The sequence below is a fragment of the Saimiri boliviensis genome, chromosome 2 (genome assembly GCF_048565385.1).
Source record: "Saimiri boliviensis isolate mSaiBol1 chromosome 2, mSaiBol1.pri, whole genome shotgun sequence".
Classification (NCBI taxonomy): Eukaryota; Metazoa; Chordata; class Mammalia; order Primates; family Cebidae; genus Saimiri; species Saimiri boliviensis.
Window position 1 is genome coordinate 75,053,252 of NC_133450.1, and position 17,465 is coordinate 75,070,716.

Here is a 17,465-nt window from a genome sequence, read left to right on the forward strand (position 1 = left end):
AGAGGTAGTGCAGGCACCCCCTTGGCTATCCTGGCTTATGTCTCACTAGATCGTGCCCCCCAAGTCCCCTGGCTCCAAGTGCAGCACAGCACTAGAACTCGCCTAGGAGCTGTAGTCCTTGTGGCCTAGACCGCCTCTCGAGGTTATTTGGAACCCAAGTCACCTTAGTCTGCAGCGGCGAGGCTTCCAGGAACTTGATTTCTGGCCACTGGAAGGGATGACTGCCCTCTGGCTAGGGCTCATCTGAATGTTCTCTCTGTGGGTGTCAGCTGATTTCTACTTGGTGTTGCTTTCCACTGTGACAGGGCAACACTGAGTTCAAACGCAAAGTCCTACAGTTACTGTGCTCTCCCTTCCCCAAGGACACAGATTCTCTGCCAGGGGTTGGGGAAGGGGTGGTGTCGGCTATGCAGGACTGTCTTTCTGACCCTTTCCAGTGCCTCTTTCAGTAATAAGTTAAACCAGGTACTATGATTGCTCACCTGATTCTTTGGCTTCTTATGAAGGTGATTTTTTGTGTAGATAGCTGTTAGATTTGGTTTTCCTGTGGGGAGGATGATTGCTGGAGGCTGCTTTCACCATCTTGCTCTGCCTCCATCCAAAAAAGGTTCTTGAAAAACATATGCATGATAAACCCTAAAGTAAAATAAGACAGAAATCACACAATTATACAAACTAATAAGCCCAGAAGGGAAGTACAGTGAAATTTTAGAACACAGTCAGTCAATTCAAAAAGCAGAAAAAGAAAAAGGGGAACAAAGAACAGATAAAGCAAAAACAAGGTGGCAAATAGAAACCAGCCCTATCAACAAGTGCATACCCATCGCGTGGAACGGTCTGAACTGGGAAGCTGGGAAGAAAAAAACGCAAGTTGTCCAAATGGAGAGTCTTCAAACCTTTTCTTAAAGGGGCCAACAGTAAATATTTTAAGCTCATAGGCCATAAAATCCCTGTTGCAACTAATAACTTTTTAAGTATAAAAGCATAGACAATATATAAATAAAGATGTGGCTGTATTTTAATAGGACGTTAGTTACAAACATGTAGTTTACTAATCCCTGCTCTAAATATCTCCATTGAAAGGCAGAAGTTGTTAGAAAAGTTTAAAAACAAAAAAAGCAAAAAAAAAAGAGAGAGAAAAAAAACCCCATGAAGCTTAACTATATGCTTCCTACAAAAAGAACCACTTTACCGTGACACCATAGATTAACAGTAAGAAGGAAAAAGATAAACTATGCCAACAGGAACCAAAAGAAAGCTCGAGTGCCTATGGTAGTATTTCCCAAAGTATATTCTAGAGCACAAATTGGGGGATGAAGAGACAGAGACAGCAAGAGTGAAAATAGAAAGAAACACAGCTCCATGTTTCACCAAGGAGATCAGCTTGCCCACCTCGTATTGCCTTGCCAGACTCCTAAGGACAAGAGAGACCAAAAGACAAAGACAGAAAAGGGCTTGCTGAGTCTCCTCCTATGTGGATGTCTTTAGCGCTTATCATCACAGTAGAAAGGTCAGAGGGAGCCAAAAAGCATGGGGGTGAATCCCAGGTATTCTGTGAGAGGCAAGAAAGAGTAGTGCTAGAAGCGTGAGCTCTGGTGTCAGACTGCCTGAATTTGAATCCCAACGGCACCACTTACAAGCTGAGCAACAGTGGGTGAGCTTCTTAGTTTATCAATCTGGAAAACTGATTTTAGAAAGACTATGCCTTACAGCAGGCGTCCCCAAACTACGGCCCGCAGGCCGCATGCGGCCCCCTGAGGCCATTTATCCGCCCCCCCTCCCCCCCCCCCGCCGCACTTCAAGAAGGGGCACCTCTTTCATTGGTGGTCAGTGAGAGGAGCACAGTATGTGGCGGCCCTCCAACCGTCTGAGGGACAGTGAACTGGCCCCCTGTGTAAAAAGTTTGGGGACGCCTGCCTTATAGGCTTCCCATGAGAACTGCATGAGTTAACACACGTGAAGCATTTAGTATACTGCCTGGCACACAGTAAGCCCTCAATAATGTGAACTATGATGAGGGCACTGATGTTGCCACCACCATAGTATTTCTTTTCTTGCTTCTTTGGAGAAAGTTAAATGAAAACTATTGTAGCCTATGTGTGCAGCTATCTTTAAGTTGGCACAGTGGCTCCCATCTTCTAGCAATGGCCAAAAAATGTTCTTAACTGAAAGTACCATTTAGGTAGCATGAATATTCCAGGCATTGGCAAACTACGACCTTTGGGTTAGATCTGGCCCGCCACTTCTTTTCGTATGGTCTGTAAACTAAAAATGGTTTTTACATTTGTAAATCATTTTTAAAAGTAAGATGCATGTCAAAAGTTTGAGAACAAAGAAAAGAGTCAAAAGAAAAACATTTTGTGAAATGTAAAAGTTATATAAAATTCTAATTTCAGTGTCCATAAAGTTTTATTGAACTAGAGCCATGCTCATTTATTTGCATATTGTAGTTTTCAACTACAACAGCAGAGGTGAGTAGTTGCAACAGTGACCATGTGCCCCACAAAGCTTAAAATATTTGCTATCATGTCTTCTACAGAAAAAGTTTTGCCAACAAACTTAGCTCTGAATTTTCCCTTTATTTCTAAACGCCCACAAAGTCTACAAAAACTGCAACTTGGAAGTGGCCAACAGAGACATTTTATCCCATATGTCAGAGCCCCAATCTGTCCCTGTCCGTGTTCTAACCTGAACATAGCAGGTCTTCTTTTGTTGAGAGTTTAACCTTCTTTGGAGGTTGGTAATTCTGCTCTTTATGTCCAGGGTCTGATCCTGAGCTTTTACTCCCCTTCTGCAGGAGACGAGAACCTCTTTGTAAGCTGAAAGTGTAAGGAGCTGGTTAGGAGACCCGTGGCTTTCTCGCTCAGCTGTCTTTTGGTGATTAGTCACTCTCAGCTTTTTATCTGTTTCTGGTGGGTCAATCAAGCTTAGCAGTAGCCACCTGATTTTATTATCCTTTCAGTCCCTATTTCTCCCATAATCTCAAACATCTGATATATCACATCAGCTAATACCTTCCTTTCTACCACTGTACCATGCCGGTTGATCACCAATGGAAGTTTTAGCAGTTAGACCAATTCCTTGCTATCTGTGCTTCATCTATTACCAACCTGGGGTCCTCACTGAAGGAAGAGCGGTGAGTGATCCAGCCTGGAAGCCCCATATCAGTGGCTTCTTTCTGGGACCATACTTGGTTAGGATTGCCAGATTTAGCAAATATTAATACAAGACTCCCAGTTAAATTTGAATTTTAAATAAACACTTTTTAGTATTTTTCATGCAATATCTGGGACATAGTTTTACTATAATTTTTCTGTCCATTTGAAATTAAAATGTCACTGAACATCCTGTATTTTATGTGGCAATTCTACAACAGGTTGGGTTCTCTGAGAAACAAACTTTGAGATGGAGTTTAGCCAGCAGGATGTCATTAAGAAGATCCCTTAGGATCAACATCTGTGGAAGGGAGGTGGCAGAAGCAGGAAGGACAGAGAAAGTCAATCTGCAATACAGGCTCAGTGACAGACTTGGCTGAACCATGGGGTACTCTGGCACTAGAATTGCCTTTTAGAGTAATAACAAGGTGGGCTGAGATGTCCAGACCTTTACACTCCCACACTGATCAGTCATTGGATGATGGGGAGTGTCCATGGGCAAAGCGGCTCCTTGCAGCTCTGGCCATTTCTGCAGAGGCTGACAGCACTTCCAGGACCAAAAGCAAAATGTCTTTTCTGAAGTGGAATCCAAGTCGTGAGTGTATCAGAGTCCACTGCATTTGTAGAGAGGATTTAAACATCACACAGAGAGAAGGGGTGATATCTAAGGACTTTTCCACTTGCGCATGATTGAGTGAAATCATGTGTGCAGATTGCCCAGAAGACATCACGGCATAGAGACCATGAGCACCAAGTGGCAGCTGCTTTGATGTTTCTAAAGCATCTACAAGTCACAAGTAGTGCTGGACTTGGGCGTGTGTATCTGCTCCAGAAGGTGAGGCTGGGCATTCCCAAGCGATGGAACTTCTCTGCAAGACGAGGCTGGATTCAGCATATTTCTCTAGATACAGCTTTTTAAAAAGGAGTGCCATAAAAAGTGTTCAAAGTTAATTATTTCTGCTTTCCAGTTATAAGAACCAAATCCTATCTTTGGAAGCGGTAGGATGAGGTGGAAAACATAAAGTCAGGAACCGTATTTCCTCTTGACACTGGCACTTAGGCTGCATGTGTGGTGAGTTAGTCATGCATCTTCTCTGGTCTCACCTTCCTAGACTTTAAAACGAGAGGGGGATTGAGTGTTCTGCAGGGTCCCGACCAGTGTTGACCTTTTATCCTGCGGTTGTGGATGTGGCCTCTGGGCAAGCAGCTTGGGACACTCACAGTGCCACATTGCTAGACACAAGAATCTGATTTTAGAAGTAGTTTAAACCACTTCTTTATTAAAACTTAACTCAGTTGTTGAGTTTGATTGCAGCAGAGTGTCTGGAGGAAACTGCAGTGGGACCAAAAGACCAATCTGATCCTTATTTAAAATCTTGACAGTGAATAGATATAAGATTAGATATCTTAAAATCACAGGCACGGTCTTAAAATCACACCTTAAAGAGGTGACACTATTATTTTCTCCTTGGACTTTTCTTTCTGCTTTGTAATATTTCAGTTACAAAAGTCCAGTAACAGGCATTTCTAGGGAAGGTTATAAAGAAGCTCTATAGGTCAAGGTAATACATAGTTGAACTATTTTTTCATTATTTGGGAACAGTTTTATGTAAATTCATTGTATAACTAAGGGACCATTTTTTTTGGCGTTGTGACAGTGTTACCTGATCTACCAGGTCCTTGCTCTCAGCCCATGGAAACTACTCACATGGTGTCCCTATTTCTGAAGCCCTAGATAAGGCCATAAGAACCACAGGGTCACTCTGGTTCCCTGCAGGGAGGAACAATAAAAGTAACAATTATGATTTGTCAAGAATTGTATAATTATCAGAACATTTCACATAGAGAAGTAAAGGGAAGTAAATACTATTATCCATGTGTTATGGAAGAAACACAGGCTCCGAGGGATTAAGAAACTTGCTCAAATTCACACAAATCCAGTTTTAAATTTTTGTTCTTTTCATCTTTAGTCTCAAGTATTACGTCCTCAGTTGCCTTCCCCAAGCTGATGAATTGGCAAATCTTTATTGCATTTATGTCTATGTATTACCCAGTTCTAGTACTAGATTTCCATTGTTCATGTTTTCTTATAGAGAAAAGACAGTCTATATCAACAATTTTTCAGTACTGTGTTCAGAATGAGCTAGCAAACTGAGAACTTCCACAAAGTAGCCACCAGTATAATTCTACCACAGTATTATTTTAGCTTGTTTTTTCTTTTAAATGTTACATATACATTAACAAGAGGTAAAAACAACACCACACTTGTTTCAGCATGTGATTGTGCTCAGCAATGATTGTTTTATTTGGCTTGTTAAATTACAACCAAAAAGACATTCATCATTATCATTTGTTGTTCAGAATCTGTGCAGGTTGGAAATTATGGCTCTTAATGCGTGAAACACAAGCCCACAACATCTGGATGTAAATGAAAAGCCCTATAACTCACGTCTCCTTCACTTGACATCAGATAATCATAGCCAAAATGTAGTCTGTGTGACTGGGAAATGACACCGGACTCATCAAGAATTGTACTGTTTCATTTGACTTTTCACCTTGTGACAGTTAAGATGCCTAAGATCAGGACTCCTTATCTGAAAACTTCCACCCCAGAACATTTTCTGCCATAGCACCTGTGCCTAATGATAACTTGAAACCAGAACCACCTGCTTGTCTTCAAAAGGCCACCTTATCAGTTGAAAGAAAATGCTTTGATGTAGAGTCTGGCCTAGCTTTGAGGTTGGGAGGGATGGCTTTATTTACTTTCCAGTGGGAAGCTATCTACTTTGGATTGAAGAAGAATTAGAGAAGTATCTGGCTTGATTCTGACATCAGAAGTGCAGATAGTTGGAAAGTGCTTTAGAGCAACTTTGATTATAAGTGAGAGGGTAAACTCCTAAAACAGTATCTTGACTTAAAAACATTAGATTATACACTCTATTTTAGCAGTGAGCCCAACATTTAAAAAAAAAATCAAATAAAGTTTACAAGAATAAAATCTCAATTCTTTTCACTTTTAAAGACAATCAGATAAGATGACCCACTGCCACTAAACACTGATCAAACTCAGTTGTCCTTACATTAGCATTACTCTGCCATAGCAAGAAAAAAGAAAAAAAGTCCCAGTATAAGCTTCTCCAACAGCGAGCATATGATTCCTTACTCACAAGTAAGGGAGCCAAGATAGCTAAGATATCAAGACTGAGGTTTCTAAAGCGTTTTTCTAAAAGGAACATGTGCTAATGAATAACCTCCTTTGATTGCTACCATATATCCAACGAGTATTGTATATATTTCCATTACTATGAAACTAGATTCCTGTCCTGGTCTCCTGTGTTCAGCAACAGCAACATATATATTTAAATACTTTAAAAGAACACCAGCATTCATTAGACATATCAGTCTTGAACATGAGACTCTTTGTTAGAGAACGTGAATCTGAAAAGAATATTTTTTAAAAGCCAGGATGATGTGGCACAACCATTCTAATGAAAAGGTAGGGGGAGACGTTTCAAATACTCATCGTATTGAGAACACAACAAACAAGTCAATAACAGCTGCCTGGGGACTTTCAGGGGAGCAGGGAGATTTGATTATTTAAATCTGTACATCCCCTAAGTTTTATTTACTTATAGTTTACTTTTTAGAGACGGGGTCTCTCTAGGCTTGTCTTGAGCTGCTGGCCTCAAGTGATCCTCCCACTTCTACCTCCCGACTCGCTGGGATTACAGTTATGTGCCCCCAGGCCTGGCTTATCCCAAGTTTTAAAATACTGCTGTGAATAATGTATTGAACTAGGGCCACTGAGAATGAATTTGGTCCCAGAGAAAAAGTTTCGGAACACACACAAATTAGGGCAAGTTGCTGAAAAATCTTTACATGAGATTTGCCCTGGTTCCCCTTCCTGGCTGCAGAGCCCCAGGAACTTTTCCAGCTTCTTCTCTATTCGCAGTGGCCCTTCCAGAGCATAGCGCTGGGCTGAAAGATGTTTAAAGAAGTGAATTGGCAGAAAATATGCATATTTAAAAGCATTTAGGAACAAGTTCAACGGGATTCTCTCCTGGCGCCCAAGGAGACTAGATCACCTCCTCTAAAGCAGGCGTCCCCAAACTTTTTACACAGGGGGCCAGTTCACTGTCCCTCAGACCGTTGGAGGGCCGCCACATACTGTGCTCCTCTCACTGACCACCAATGAAAGAGGTGCCCCTTCCTGAAGTGCGGCGGGGAGCCGGATAAATGGCCTCACGGGGCTGCATGAGGCCTGCGGGCTGTAGTTTGGGGACGCCTGCTCTAAAGCTATGTTGGAGAAAGAGCAGTCCCTAACTGGCCTTTGTGGAGGACACTTCATCTTATCACCCTTCCCCTCTACCCAAAGGCACATCACATCCTATGTGGCTTCTTAGTCAAGAACAAAACAAAACAGGGTCTGGTTCTGATTTTTTCAAGAATCAGGCTCACTTTGTATTTTTTATTAGGAGTCAGCAGCCTTTTTCCATAGAGAGCTAGCTAGCCAATATTTGAGGCACTGTGGGGCCACACACTCTTTGCTGCAATGACTCGACTCTGCTGTTGCAGAGCAAAAGCAGTCACAGGCCGTACTGCATAAACAAATGAGTGTGGCTGTGCTCAGTAAAACTGTATTTACAAAAACAGGCAATGGACTGACTCTGGCCCAGTTCTACACAATAATTGCAAATGACGCCTCTCTTCTGAACACTGCAAAGTGCTTCCCCTGGTTCCAGCCAGATTAGTGTCTACTTACATAGCATTTAGTACTTTGATACTGGATCCACGGAAGAAGTATACGAAGTCAGAGTTGGCCGGGCGCGGTGGCTCAAGCCTGTAATCCCAGCACTTTGGGAGGCCGAGGTGGGCAGATCATGAGGTCAAGAGATCGAGACCATCCTGACCAACATGGTGAAACCCCATCTCTACTAAAAATATAAAAATTAGCTGGGTGTGGTGGCGTGCGCCTGTAGTCTCAGTTACGCAGGAGGCTGAGGCAGGAGAATTGCCTGAACCCGGGAGGTGGAGGTTGCAGTGAGCCGAGATTGTGCCACTGCACTCCAGCCTGGCGCCTGGTGACAGAGTGAGACTCTGTCTCAAAAAAAAAAAAAAAAAAAAAAAAAAAAGAAGTCAGAGTGACCTGAGGACTTGCTGTTCATGATCCACAGCTACAAATCAACATGATCAGAAATTGGAGGGAACCTGCAAGATTGTGATTCTGTTTTATTAAGAAACCTGAGCCAGGCAGTGGTTTATGCCTGTAATCCCAGTAGTGGCAGGCCAAGGCAGGAGGATCACTTGAGCCCCAAGAGTTCGAGACCAGCCTGTGAAACACAGCAAGACTATTTTAAAAAAGAAAACAACAACAAAAAATATCTTATTAAAAAAAAAACCTGAGCATGTAGCTGTCCCTGGCTTTTGCTAATCTCAGAGCTGCCCAGTCAGCAGCTGAGGGTAATGATTATTCTGTGCTGGCAGGTGCAGATGCAAAGAAAAGCAATAAATTATGGATAGTGTGATACTTTAGATGTCTTAAAGAGTCAACACATTTTTTCAAAGAACCAGATATAAGTCAGCACTGAGGGATTCACTACTCAAGCCACTGGACTTACCAATTCAAAGTTAAATTTGGTCAGCATGTGGCTAAAAAACTAAACAACAGAAGCAGATACATAAAAGTTGTGAGGATAGCAGCAGCCAAGAATCACCAAATTTCCTACAGGTAAAGAAATCTTACCAATCATCTTAGCCAGCTGATTCAGATTACTAACGGGGAAACTAAGGCCCAAGGAGAAAGAGGTAACTTGCCAAGCAAATTGTGGAGACATCACCAAATCTCAGCCATTTCAACTTCCGATCTGTTGCAATTTCACTAAGGGGGGCTCACTGACTATATAAACACTTACGTCACAAGTTTATGTTCTAAATATATGGAAAAAGACAAGTTTCCTACTTGGATACAACTGGTCCCATAAAACACCTGAAATTTGCTGAAGGGAGCAGAATGCAGTACATCAATGATTTAAGGTAGTTGACAAAAACTGCACAGGATAAAGCATTAAATGGCCATCTTCCCATGAATATAAATACTTATCTCTCATGTTGTATGCTAACATGGCAAGAACAGACTGGGAAGTTCTCAAATCAAAGTTTGCATTTATCTGTTTGCCTCCTAACAAATCAAAGGCAAATGTGACTCTCATATCTTTGGTGTCTGTGACATAGAGGATTCCTCGGGCAATGAAGGCATTGCCGGCCTTGGATTTGGGGTACGTGGTATTGATGTGCTGCACCACTGAGAATGTGCTCTCATCTAGCCGTGCTACAAGAATGCTTGAGCCATCCACACTCGATGCATAGATAATCCAAAGGCCCTTTTCATCTACAGCTAGGTTGAAGTAAGTCTTGGAATTTGCAAAAAGGTATTTTCGATCAAAATACAAAGCATTTTCAAGCTTCAGAGTTTGGGATGTTTTCTTGCCAAATTCAAATCTGAAATATGCAAACAAACAAAAAAAAGGAGACATGAGTCACTGTTTCTGTGGACGGAGGTGGTTTATTAGTCTCCTCTACTAAACTGAGTTAGTGGGTCTGGGGTAAGGGCTGGGGTTTTGCATTTTTTACAAGCTCCCGGGTAATGCCTGTTCTGCTGATCCTTGGACAATGCTGTGAGCAGCGAGGGCATAGGAGATGATGATCAGCTGTGCTAGCAGAGGCAACAGGGAGACGGTGGTGTGGTGTTCAAGAGAATACTCCCCACAGTCAGAATGAATTCGCATCTGAGTGACCACTTACTAGCCATGTGACCCCCAGAAAATTACTTCACCTCACTAATGCTCAGATGATTGCTGACCTCCTGAAATGCCCCCTCAAAGATTCTTAGAGCTGCACGGGGGCTGTCAAAGAGGATGTAGTTCAATCTTCTCATTTTATAAGCAAAAAATGAGAAGTGACTGGCCCCAGGAATACAAGTAAGAGGCAGAGCTGGAGGTCGAACTTAGGGTTTCTAAGTGTGGGAGTTATTCCTTTACTCCTTGCTGAAATTTAAAAAATAAAAAATAAAAAAAATAAGGTTTCACAACCTGCTAAGAGGAAAGTCACCAGCTGAGAAGGGCTGTTGCAGAGTCATGACTGTGAAGCCCATTTTCTTGTCAAGTAAGTGGCTGGACACCTTAAGCTATGGCATGAAATCTCATGCACCTTAGCTCCTGGAGGCTGTCTGATTGGACAGATCCCAACTCTAGGCTGTATCATAAAATGAATTATAATTCAAACGGTGCCTAACTCCAGGAATGAAAGTTCAGGAACATTAGGCTAAAAGAAAACACCAGAGGGTGCCATTGAGCAGCAGAAGAAACATGAAATATGCGAGTCTGTGGATATGCATTTGATCCTAACAGACTTGAAGTCTATTAAGAAACCGTGAAGAAACTAGAGAGGAGTGAGGCTTGGGAAGGTCCCTGCCCATCTTAGTTCACAGGAATTCTCCTTCCTCTGAATACCTGGGGTTCAGTGCTGCCATTTGTCCCTGTCTGGTCCTGGTACCTCACAGGTGCATTCCTTGGTGAGGCCCATCTCTCCCAGCAATAGCAGGGTTGAATTCAGCTCTGCCTCTCCATCAGGTCCAGGCTCATGGCCTGGCATACAGAGGTACAGGCCTCCTAACCACTGCATCCAAACTTAGCATTCTTAGAAGACACACCTCCTTAAAGAGGCCAATTCTTACTGTGGGGCTTATCCTCCACAGAACTCCCCCTGACCCTACCCATGTGGCAATAGCCCTATGTAACATGGCAGCAGGGAACCACAAGATTCAACGAGAAGCATCAGAGGAAAGAGTGTCTTGAGAGCAAGGACTACTGAGCAGGTGTTCGGTCACTTGCCTTTTTCTGCTAGCACAAGACTGCCCAAAAGCGTCAGCCAGGGAGGTGTAGAGAGGATGGGGGTGTCATGTAGAGGGGAGTGGGAGGCGAAGGAGGGAATGCTTCCTGCCACGGCTGACACCAATGTCCGATGTGTCTGTGGATGGAGGTGGTTTACTAGGCTTCCCTATTAAACTGAGTTAGTGGGTCTGGGGTAAGTGTTGTGTTTAGTAACATGTCTGATCAAATTGCACATTACACTGGGAAACTCGCCCTATTCTAACATGAGCATTCAAATGCCAAAGGTTGTTAAAGCTGAACCCCACTAAGGGTGGGAGAAGGGCGAGGGAAAGAGAAAGGACCATCTTCCCTCATCTTGTTTGGAATGAGTAGGACTGTGGCATTCATAATACTGGGTTTACTGTTTCAGATAGGGAAACAGCTAGAAGGACTCAGAGTCTCTAGTCCATCCTTTTAGTTGAGGACAGGGATATACAGGAAGTGCTGTCTTTTGTCCAAGGCCATAGAGGAAGGAGAAGAGCTGGAGCCAGAAACCAGGTGTCCTGGCTTTTGGTTCATTGCTCTCTTGATTTGCCCAAGATGACCTGCTTCTGCCTCAAAAGGCGAGAGCTTGATTTCCTCTTCTTGAACCAAAAAGACAGAACTTCAGCAATTCTTGTGGGGAAGACTCAGCGGCTGCCCTGGCAGTGACTACCCAGGTGACCCTCCTCCCTTCCCCATGGGAGAGCAGAGTGGGGCCTGGGAGTACTCCATCAGGATGACACATGGATCTGAAGGCAGAGACGCCTGACTTGGGGTTCAGTCCCCAGTCTTCAATGATCTCAGCTGTGACATGGAATTCCTCACACCCAAAGTTTTCCAAAACAAAACTTTATCAGGTAGCAGCAGCACATCCCAGCCGAGAGAGCTCTGAGTTTCTGCTGCTTCTCTCTCAGAGGACGAGGAAGCTGTGACCATCACCCCAGTCCAGGGAGAACCTGGCTCTGACCTTCCTTGGGGTGTCCAGACCAGCAACAAATGCAGACCCCAGGCAGGGGCTGGGCCATGGGGCTCACTAATGTATCCTGTGATTTATTCATCAATAAGCCCTGATTGACCTCTGTGTGTCAGCCCTAGGGACACAAAGGTGATGAAAACGCAGTCCCTACCCCTAATTGCTCACAAAAGCACCACAGTGCAGGTGCTCCCTGAGAGGCATGAGAAGGTGCCGTGGTCCAGAGTGACTCACCTCACTATGGTGCTGGAACCCCCTTTGTGGTAGTAGAGAGAGTTGTTGTGAACAGCGTGTCCACAGCCGTGGAAATAATACGGGAGGTGGATGAAGGTGTAACTGCCATTCAGAAGAGAGGGCTGGTCCTTGAATTCCTTCACCATGATGCCTGTAGGGGGGAAGCCAGAAAGAGGCTGTTGCTTCCAGCGATCACAGCTTGGGAGGGAGTCCTTGGAGGAATTTCAGAGGAAGGGAAGTTGAGAGTGAAATGTTCCCTAAGGTCCCATGTCCAATGTGAAGAATCTAAGACTCCCAAACTCAAAGTCCACTTCTCCATATGGATTTCTGAAATGTCCTTTAAAAGTGATGGGCATCAAATTGGCTTTGTTCCTCCTGGGAGAACTGTGTATCACACTCCCCCAGCCCCACTGCCCCGCAACTCTATACTGTTTATCAAACTCTTCTTTTTTTCTTTTTCTTTTCTTTTTGAGACAGGGTATTGGCTATGTCACCCAGGCTGGAGTGCTGTGTTGTGACCTCAGCTCACTGCAACCTCTGCCTCCTGGGTTCAAGCAATTCTTCTCCCTCAGCCTCCCAAGTAGCTGAGACTACTGACACGGGCCACCATGCCCAGCTAATTTTTGTATTTTTAGTAGAGACAGGGTTTCGTCTGCTGGCCAGGCTGGTCTTGAACTGCTTACCTCAAGGGATCTACCCACCTCGGCCTCCCAAAGTGCTCATATTATAGGTGTGAGCCAATACACCCAGCCTCATTAAACTCTTTATGAGAATGGCATAGGCCATCACCAGGAATAGCAAATACTTGGTGCTTGGGTGGTCACCTCTTGCCTCCTCCCACCTCTTCCTGCACTGTGTGGCAGCCACTGCTAATATACAGTATTACTCTTCCTTTTTGAGTCCCCAGATTCTGGTATTCTGGGCAGTTACTACCAGCTGCCCAGTTGAATAACTTGCCGTGGTGAAATACAAAATGATTTCTTCTCAGCTATTTCTCCAACCAGTGAGTATGGCCAGACCCCTTCTTTAAAGAGGCCAGTGTTCCTACAGCGATTCCTGACCACGTCTCTTTGGGACAGTACAACTAGGGTCCTGCTCGGATGCAGTGTAACTGCAAGGTGAAACTTCACCTCCTTCCTGGGCTCTGTGTCCGACAGGTGGCTGGGAAAGATGGCCAAAAGTACTCTTCTAGGAGGGGGGCAAACTTAGAGAAAGACGGACGGTGCACAAGGATTTGTCTGACAGTTTTTTCACATTATGGTCTGGAGGTTTATGGGGCCTGCAGTCATAGTGCTGTTTGTTTCCTTGCGGATGTTTGGCCTAAAGCAGGCTCTATGTGGGTTACCCTCATCATGCCCCTGTGACCTGAACTTCAAAGCTTGCCACAGCATGTTCAAAGGAGGAAAGTTTTCTGCCCACTCTTCGGTCTTTCTAAGATAAAGAGACATTTATTATGCCAACTACCAGGGATTTCAGACACACACAAATGGAATACGCCTGAAGGTAGGCAACTGATGAGAAATCCAGTTGCTACACAGATATGGGTCATGGGACGAGTGCAAGTACCTGAAAAATGCTCCGTCACCCAAATCCGGTCATCACTCTTGTTAGCAGACTCTCTTATCCAAGTCCCAAATGTCTCTGTCACTTTCAATACCTGCACTGGGTTTCCAATGGAAGTGATCATGGATTCTGCCAAAAGAAGAGAAAAGAATGTCACTTGCCAGTCAATTATGACTTAAAGGCATTCAGTTTCTAAATTTCAAGACAGGAGGCTTTGTTTCTGTACCTGCTTGTGGGGAATGTTCACTGGCTTTCTCATCGGCTTTTCCAACCAAGGTATCATCATTTGGTATGGCACAGGTCTCACCTAAAATGACAACAATAATCATCAGAGCAAATGCGGTTGGCACAGTGAGATTTGTTGGACTTTATAGCTGCTGCTCTCCTCTACCTCATTCCAGATTCTTGTCTCATAAGTATCCCTTGCAATAGGTCACCAGATTCCTTGGTTGCTTGCTTTTAAGCAACTCTAAGCCATAGCCTTCCAAACTATTCCCGCTGCTTGTTGAGTTCCCAAGAAGCTTTCCATGAGCACAGTTGCTAAGATAATACAATCCCAAAAGGATGTCAGTAAAAGTGACAAAGTGACCTGAGCCAGCCTGTTCAAGGCCTCAGCAATTTGGGGAAATGAGAGGCTTGTGGACATCTTCCTGGCCTGTCTGGCAGGTGGTGTCACTATCATGATTGCATTGTTCTGGAAGGATTCTCACTTCCAGGGAAGGTGGTGGAAGCTGTGAAGCAGCAGCCCCAGAGAATGGGGTGGCCCACTTTATGCAGCATCTTCCTGGGAGAGGCATGGGAGGGAAAGTGCAGATTTAGAGGAAGAAGTAAGCTAGATTCCATCCAGCCCAGAGACACAGGAGTCCCCTCATGACCATTTCCCCACTGTCTCCGAGGGCCTAGAGCAGGCGTCCCCACACTTTTTACACAAGGGGCCAGTTCACTGTCCCTCAGACCGTTGGAGGGCCGCCACATACTGTGCTCCTCTCACTGACCACCAGTGAAAGAGGTGCCCCTTCCTGAAGTGCGGCGGGGGGCCGGATAAATGGCCTCAGGGGGCTGCATGCGGCCCAGGGGCAGTAGTTTGGGGATGCCTGGCCTAGAGAAACACCGGTCCTTGACAGGGGCCTGGTTCAGATTGGCTTGAGGCTGCCGCTGAGCTGTGATTCATCCTCCTCGGCTTGCCGGTGTTCCCCTTAATGAATGGGCTGAATTCAGACCTTTGGTGAAGACGTGCCTTAGGGTGGCAGCAAGGCAGAGGGAGGAGGATGAATGTGGCCATGCACTCGACTGCAGGCCCACTCAAATCCTGAGGGGTTCAAATCACCTTGTAGTTGCTTGACGGAAAGGGTAAGCTCAAGGGCTCCTTTATCAGTAAAATAAGGGGGCCCAACCATCCATGATCTCTAAGCTTCCTTCTAGCTGGATAAGCCTGTTTCCCTGAAGTCCCTCTGTCATCTGATGAGAGTGGTCTCTGGGATCTATTATGACGTCTCATGGGCAATCCTGCTGCCCCCAGGGTTTCAACGGGGCTTTCCATTTAGGGAACTACAGGGTATTAAAGACATGGAGATGGAGCAGGAGAGAGGGCCAAGTTCAGATGCAAATGCCTGGCAATCAAAGACTCATTTCTAGGAGGCAGAGTGGAAGATAAGATAATGCCTCATTTAAAGCCATTTTCATGGCTCTGGGTCCAGCCCCTGCCAACCCAGCCCCCAGGTAGATCCCGCCAAACCCAGGAGATGGCTTCTTTAGACAAGGGCTGTCACTGGCTGGCAGAGCCTGTGGCAAATTAGAATTCTGCAAAAGCTGGGGTCAGAGCCCTCTTCTCTCAGGGGAGGTCCCACTCAGCTCATTCTTCAAGGGAAACTGAGCAAAGGGCTGGTGCTGCTTTCTGGGGAGGAACTGCAGGGCAGCCCAGCGGAGGAGCAGCTCTGCCCTGGTCGCACGTTGCAGAATTAGAATCAGCCTCCACTGAGTCGGATAGGGGGATGGTGCCATCTTCGAAAGCACAGATTCGCCCACTTTACGACAGCTAACGGCATGCACCCAATTGTCTTCCAGAAAGAACAGTGCACCAAACAGAGCTCAAGACTGTTTAGGAAAATAGCAGCAACGGCCACAGCAAGGCCGAGAAATTCCAGTGAGGAGCCTCCTTACGAGTGCCGTTGAGGAGATGGCTGCAAGTGGCCCTCCTCATGGTTTCAGTAAAGTGACAGATCCTAGGTCACTCCTTTTGGGAAGAAGTCCTAGCATCAACCTAGAAGTATTTTCTATTAATATAATCCTTGATTTCCAGTGAGCTTTCAACCCTGTGGCCACTGGGCCACAAACCAGCTGAAGAACAAGTCCTCTTGGTCCAGCAGAGGTCAAGTGTTCCTTGCTCTTGGTTAGCCTGACCTTGGGTCAGGTCTCACAGTGTGAATTTCTATCTAAATGGAAGATGCCCTGAGAGCTGGGTTTGAATCCTAGCTCTTCCCCTTACTCCTGGGGGTACCTAGGGCAAGTTCCTTAGCTCTCTGGGAGCTAAGGAATAGGATAGTATCAGTTTTACTCTCTGTAAGTTAAATGCAATAATGATTCCAATATCATAGGATTGCTGTGAGAATTAAACAAGCACATAGCCCCGAGCCCGGCTCATTGCAGCACCATTGAGGACTTAGCCAACCCAAACGTCCCCTTCATCTCCTGAGCATCAGTCAAGCTTCTCACTTCCCAGGACTGCAAAAAGTGAGCAGCTTAGCTTTCCAGAGCGGGGAGGGATGATCTGCTCATCTGAGTCCCTGACCTATCCTCTGGTAAATGAAGGAAGCAGGATGAGGGAAGGGGAATGGAAGCCTAATTCTACAACTGTCCCTAGTCCTTAGCCTAGGGGCAGACTACAAAGAGACCTCCTATGAGAAGGCTGCAAGAAGGGGACTCTTATTTTGTACAAAACCCTCCTCCCTCTATTAAAACAAATCTGGTCACAGAGCCTGGGGTGCAGACCAAGAGTTTGGGATAATAGACAGAGGTGGCGGGTCCTGTGGGGGAGGGGTGGTGACCTGGGCACTGTCCATTGAACATGTTTGGCTGCCGAGGGCCTTTGGCTCTTCTGCTTCCAGGGGGCCCTGGAGGACCTGGAGGGCCTGGGGGCCCAGGAGGACCGGGTGGGCCTTGGTCACCTTTGGCACCTGGAGAGAGAGAGAGAAAGGGAGAGAAGGAGGGAGAAGAGGGAAGGGGAGAGAGGGACAAAGAAGGGGAAGGAGGGCAATGGGAGAAAGGAAGGGAGGAAGGGGGAAGGGCGGGAGGGGGGATGGATGGAGGGTGAGGGAAAGGAGGAAGGGAGGAAGGGAAGAGGGAGATTGATTAAGGTGCTCTAAATATGAGTACAGAGGACTAACGAGCACCTCCCTGGAGCCTCACTGAGCTACCCCTCCTGGAGGTAACTTACCCTAGCACTTGTCTTTGCCACGTTCAGGAGCAACCTATAGTAGGTGCTGAGTACCAACTGGGTGCCAGAGACTGTGCCGAGAGTTTCACAGTCTCCCATCATTCTTCCCAACCACACTGTGAGGTCATAGTGTTATCTCCTTAGGAAACTGAGTCTTGGAGAAGTGAAGTGACCTGCCCAGTGCTACAGCTGAAGAC

The 17,465-nt window shown here is 45.5% G+C and overlaps 1 protein-coding gene across 2 annotated transcripts in view; it reads right to left on the reverse strand.

The window, feature by feature from the left end:
* Window positions 1-255: 255 nt before the first annotated feature.
* Window positions 256-17,465, reverse strand: part of GLDN (gliomedin) — a 67,136-nt gene continuing 49,926 nt past the window's right edge. Inside the window, exons 6-11 of one of the 2 annotated variants that reach the window (XM_074393602.1) lie at window positions 16,880-17,008; window positions 14,062-14,142; window positions 13,839-13,964; window positions 12,273-12,423; window positions 2,689-2,819; window positions 256-636 (exon numbers count right to left, since the gene is read on the reverse strand). In XM_074393602.1, the coding sequence (XP_074249703.1) occupies window positions 530-636; window positions 2,689-2,819; window positions 12,273-12,423; window positions 13,839-13,964; window positions 14,062-14,142; window positions 16,880-17,008 (725 nt within the window). In that variant the 3' untranslated portion in view covers window positions 256-529. Of the gene's footprint in view, window positions 637-2,688; window positions 2,820-5,433; window positions 9,654-12,272; window positions 12,424-13,838; window positions 13,965-14,061; window positions 14,143-16,879; window positions 17,009-17,465 lie in introns of those variants that run through there. The other variant, XM_003928852.4, reaches the window with a different exon arrangement.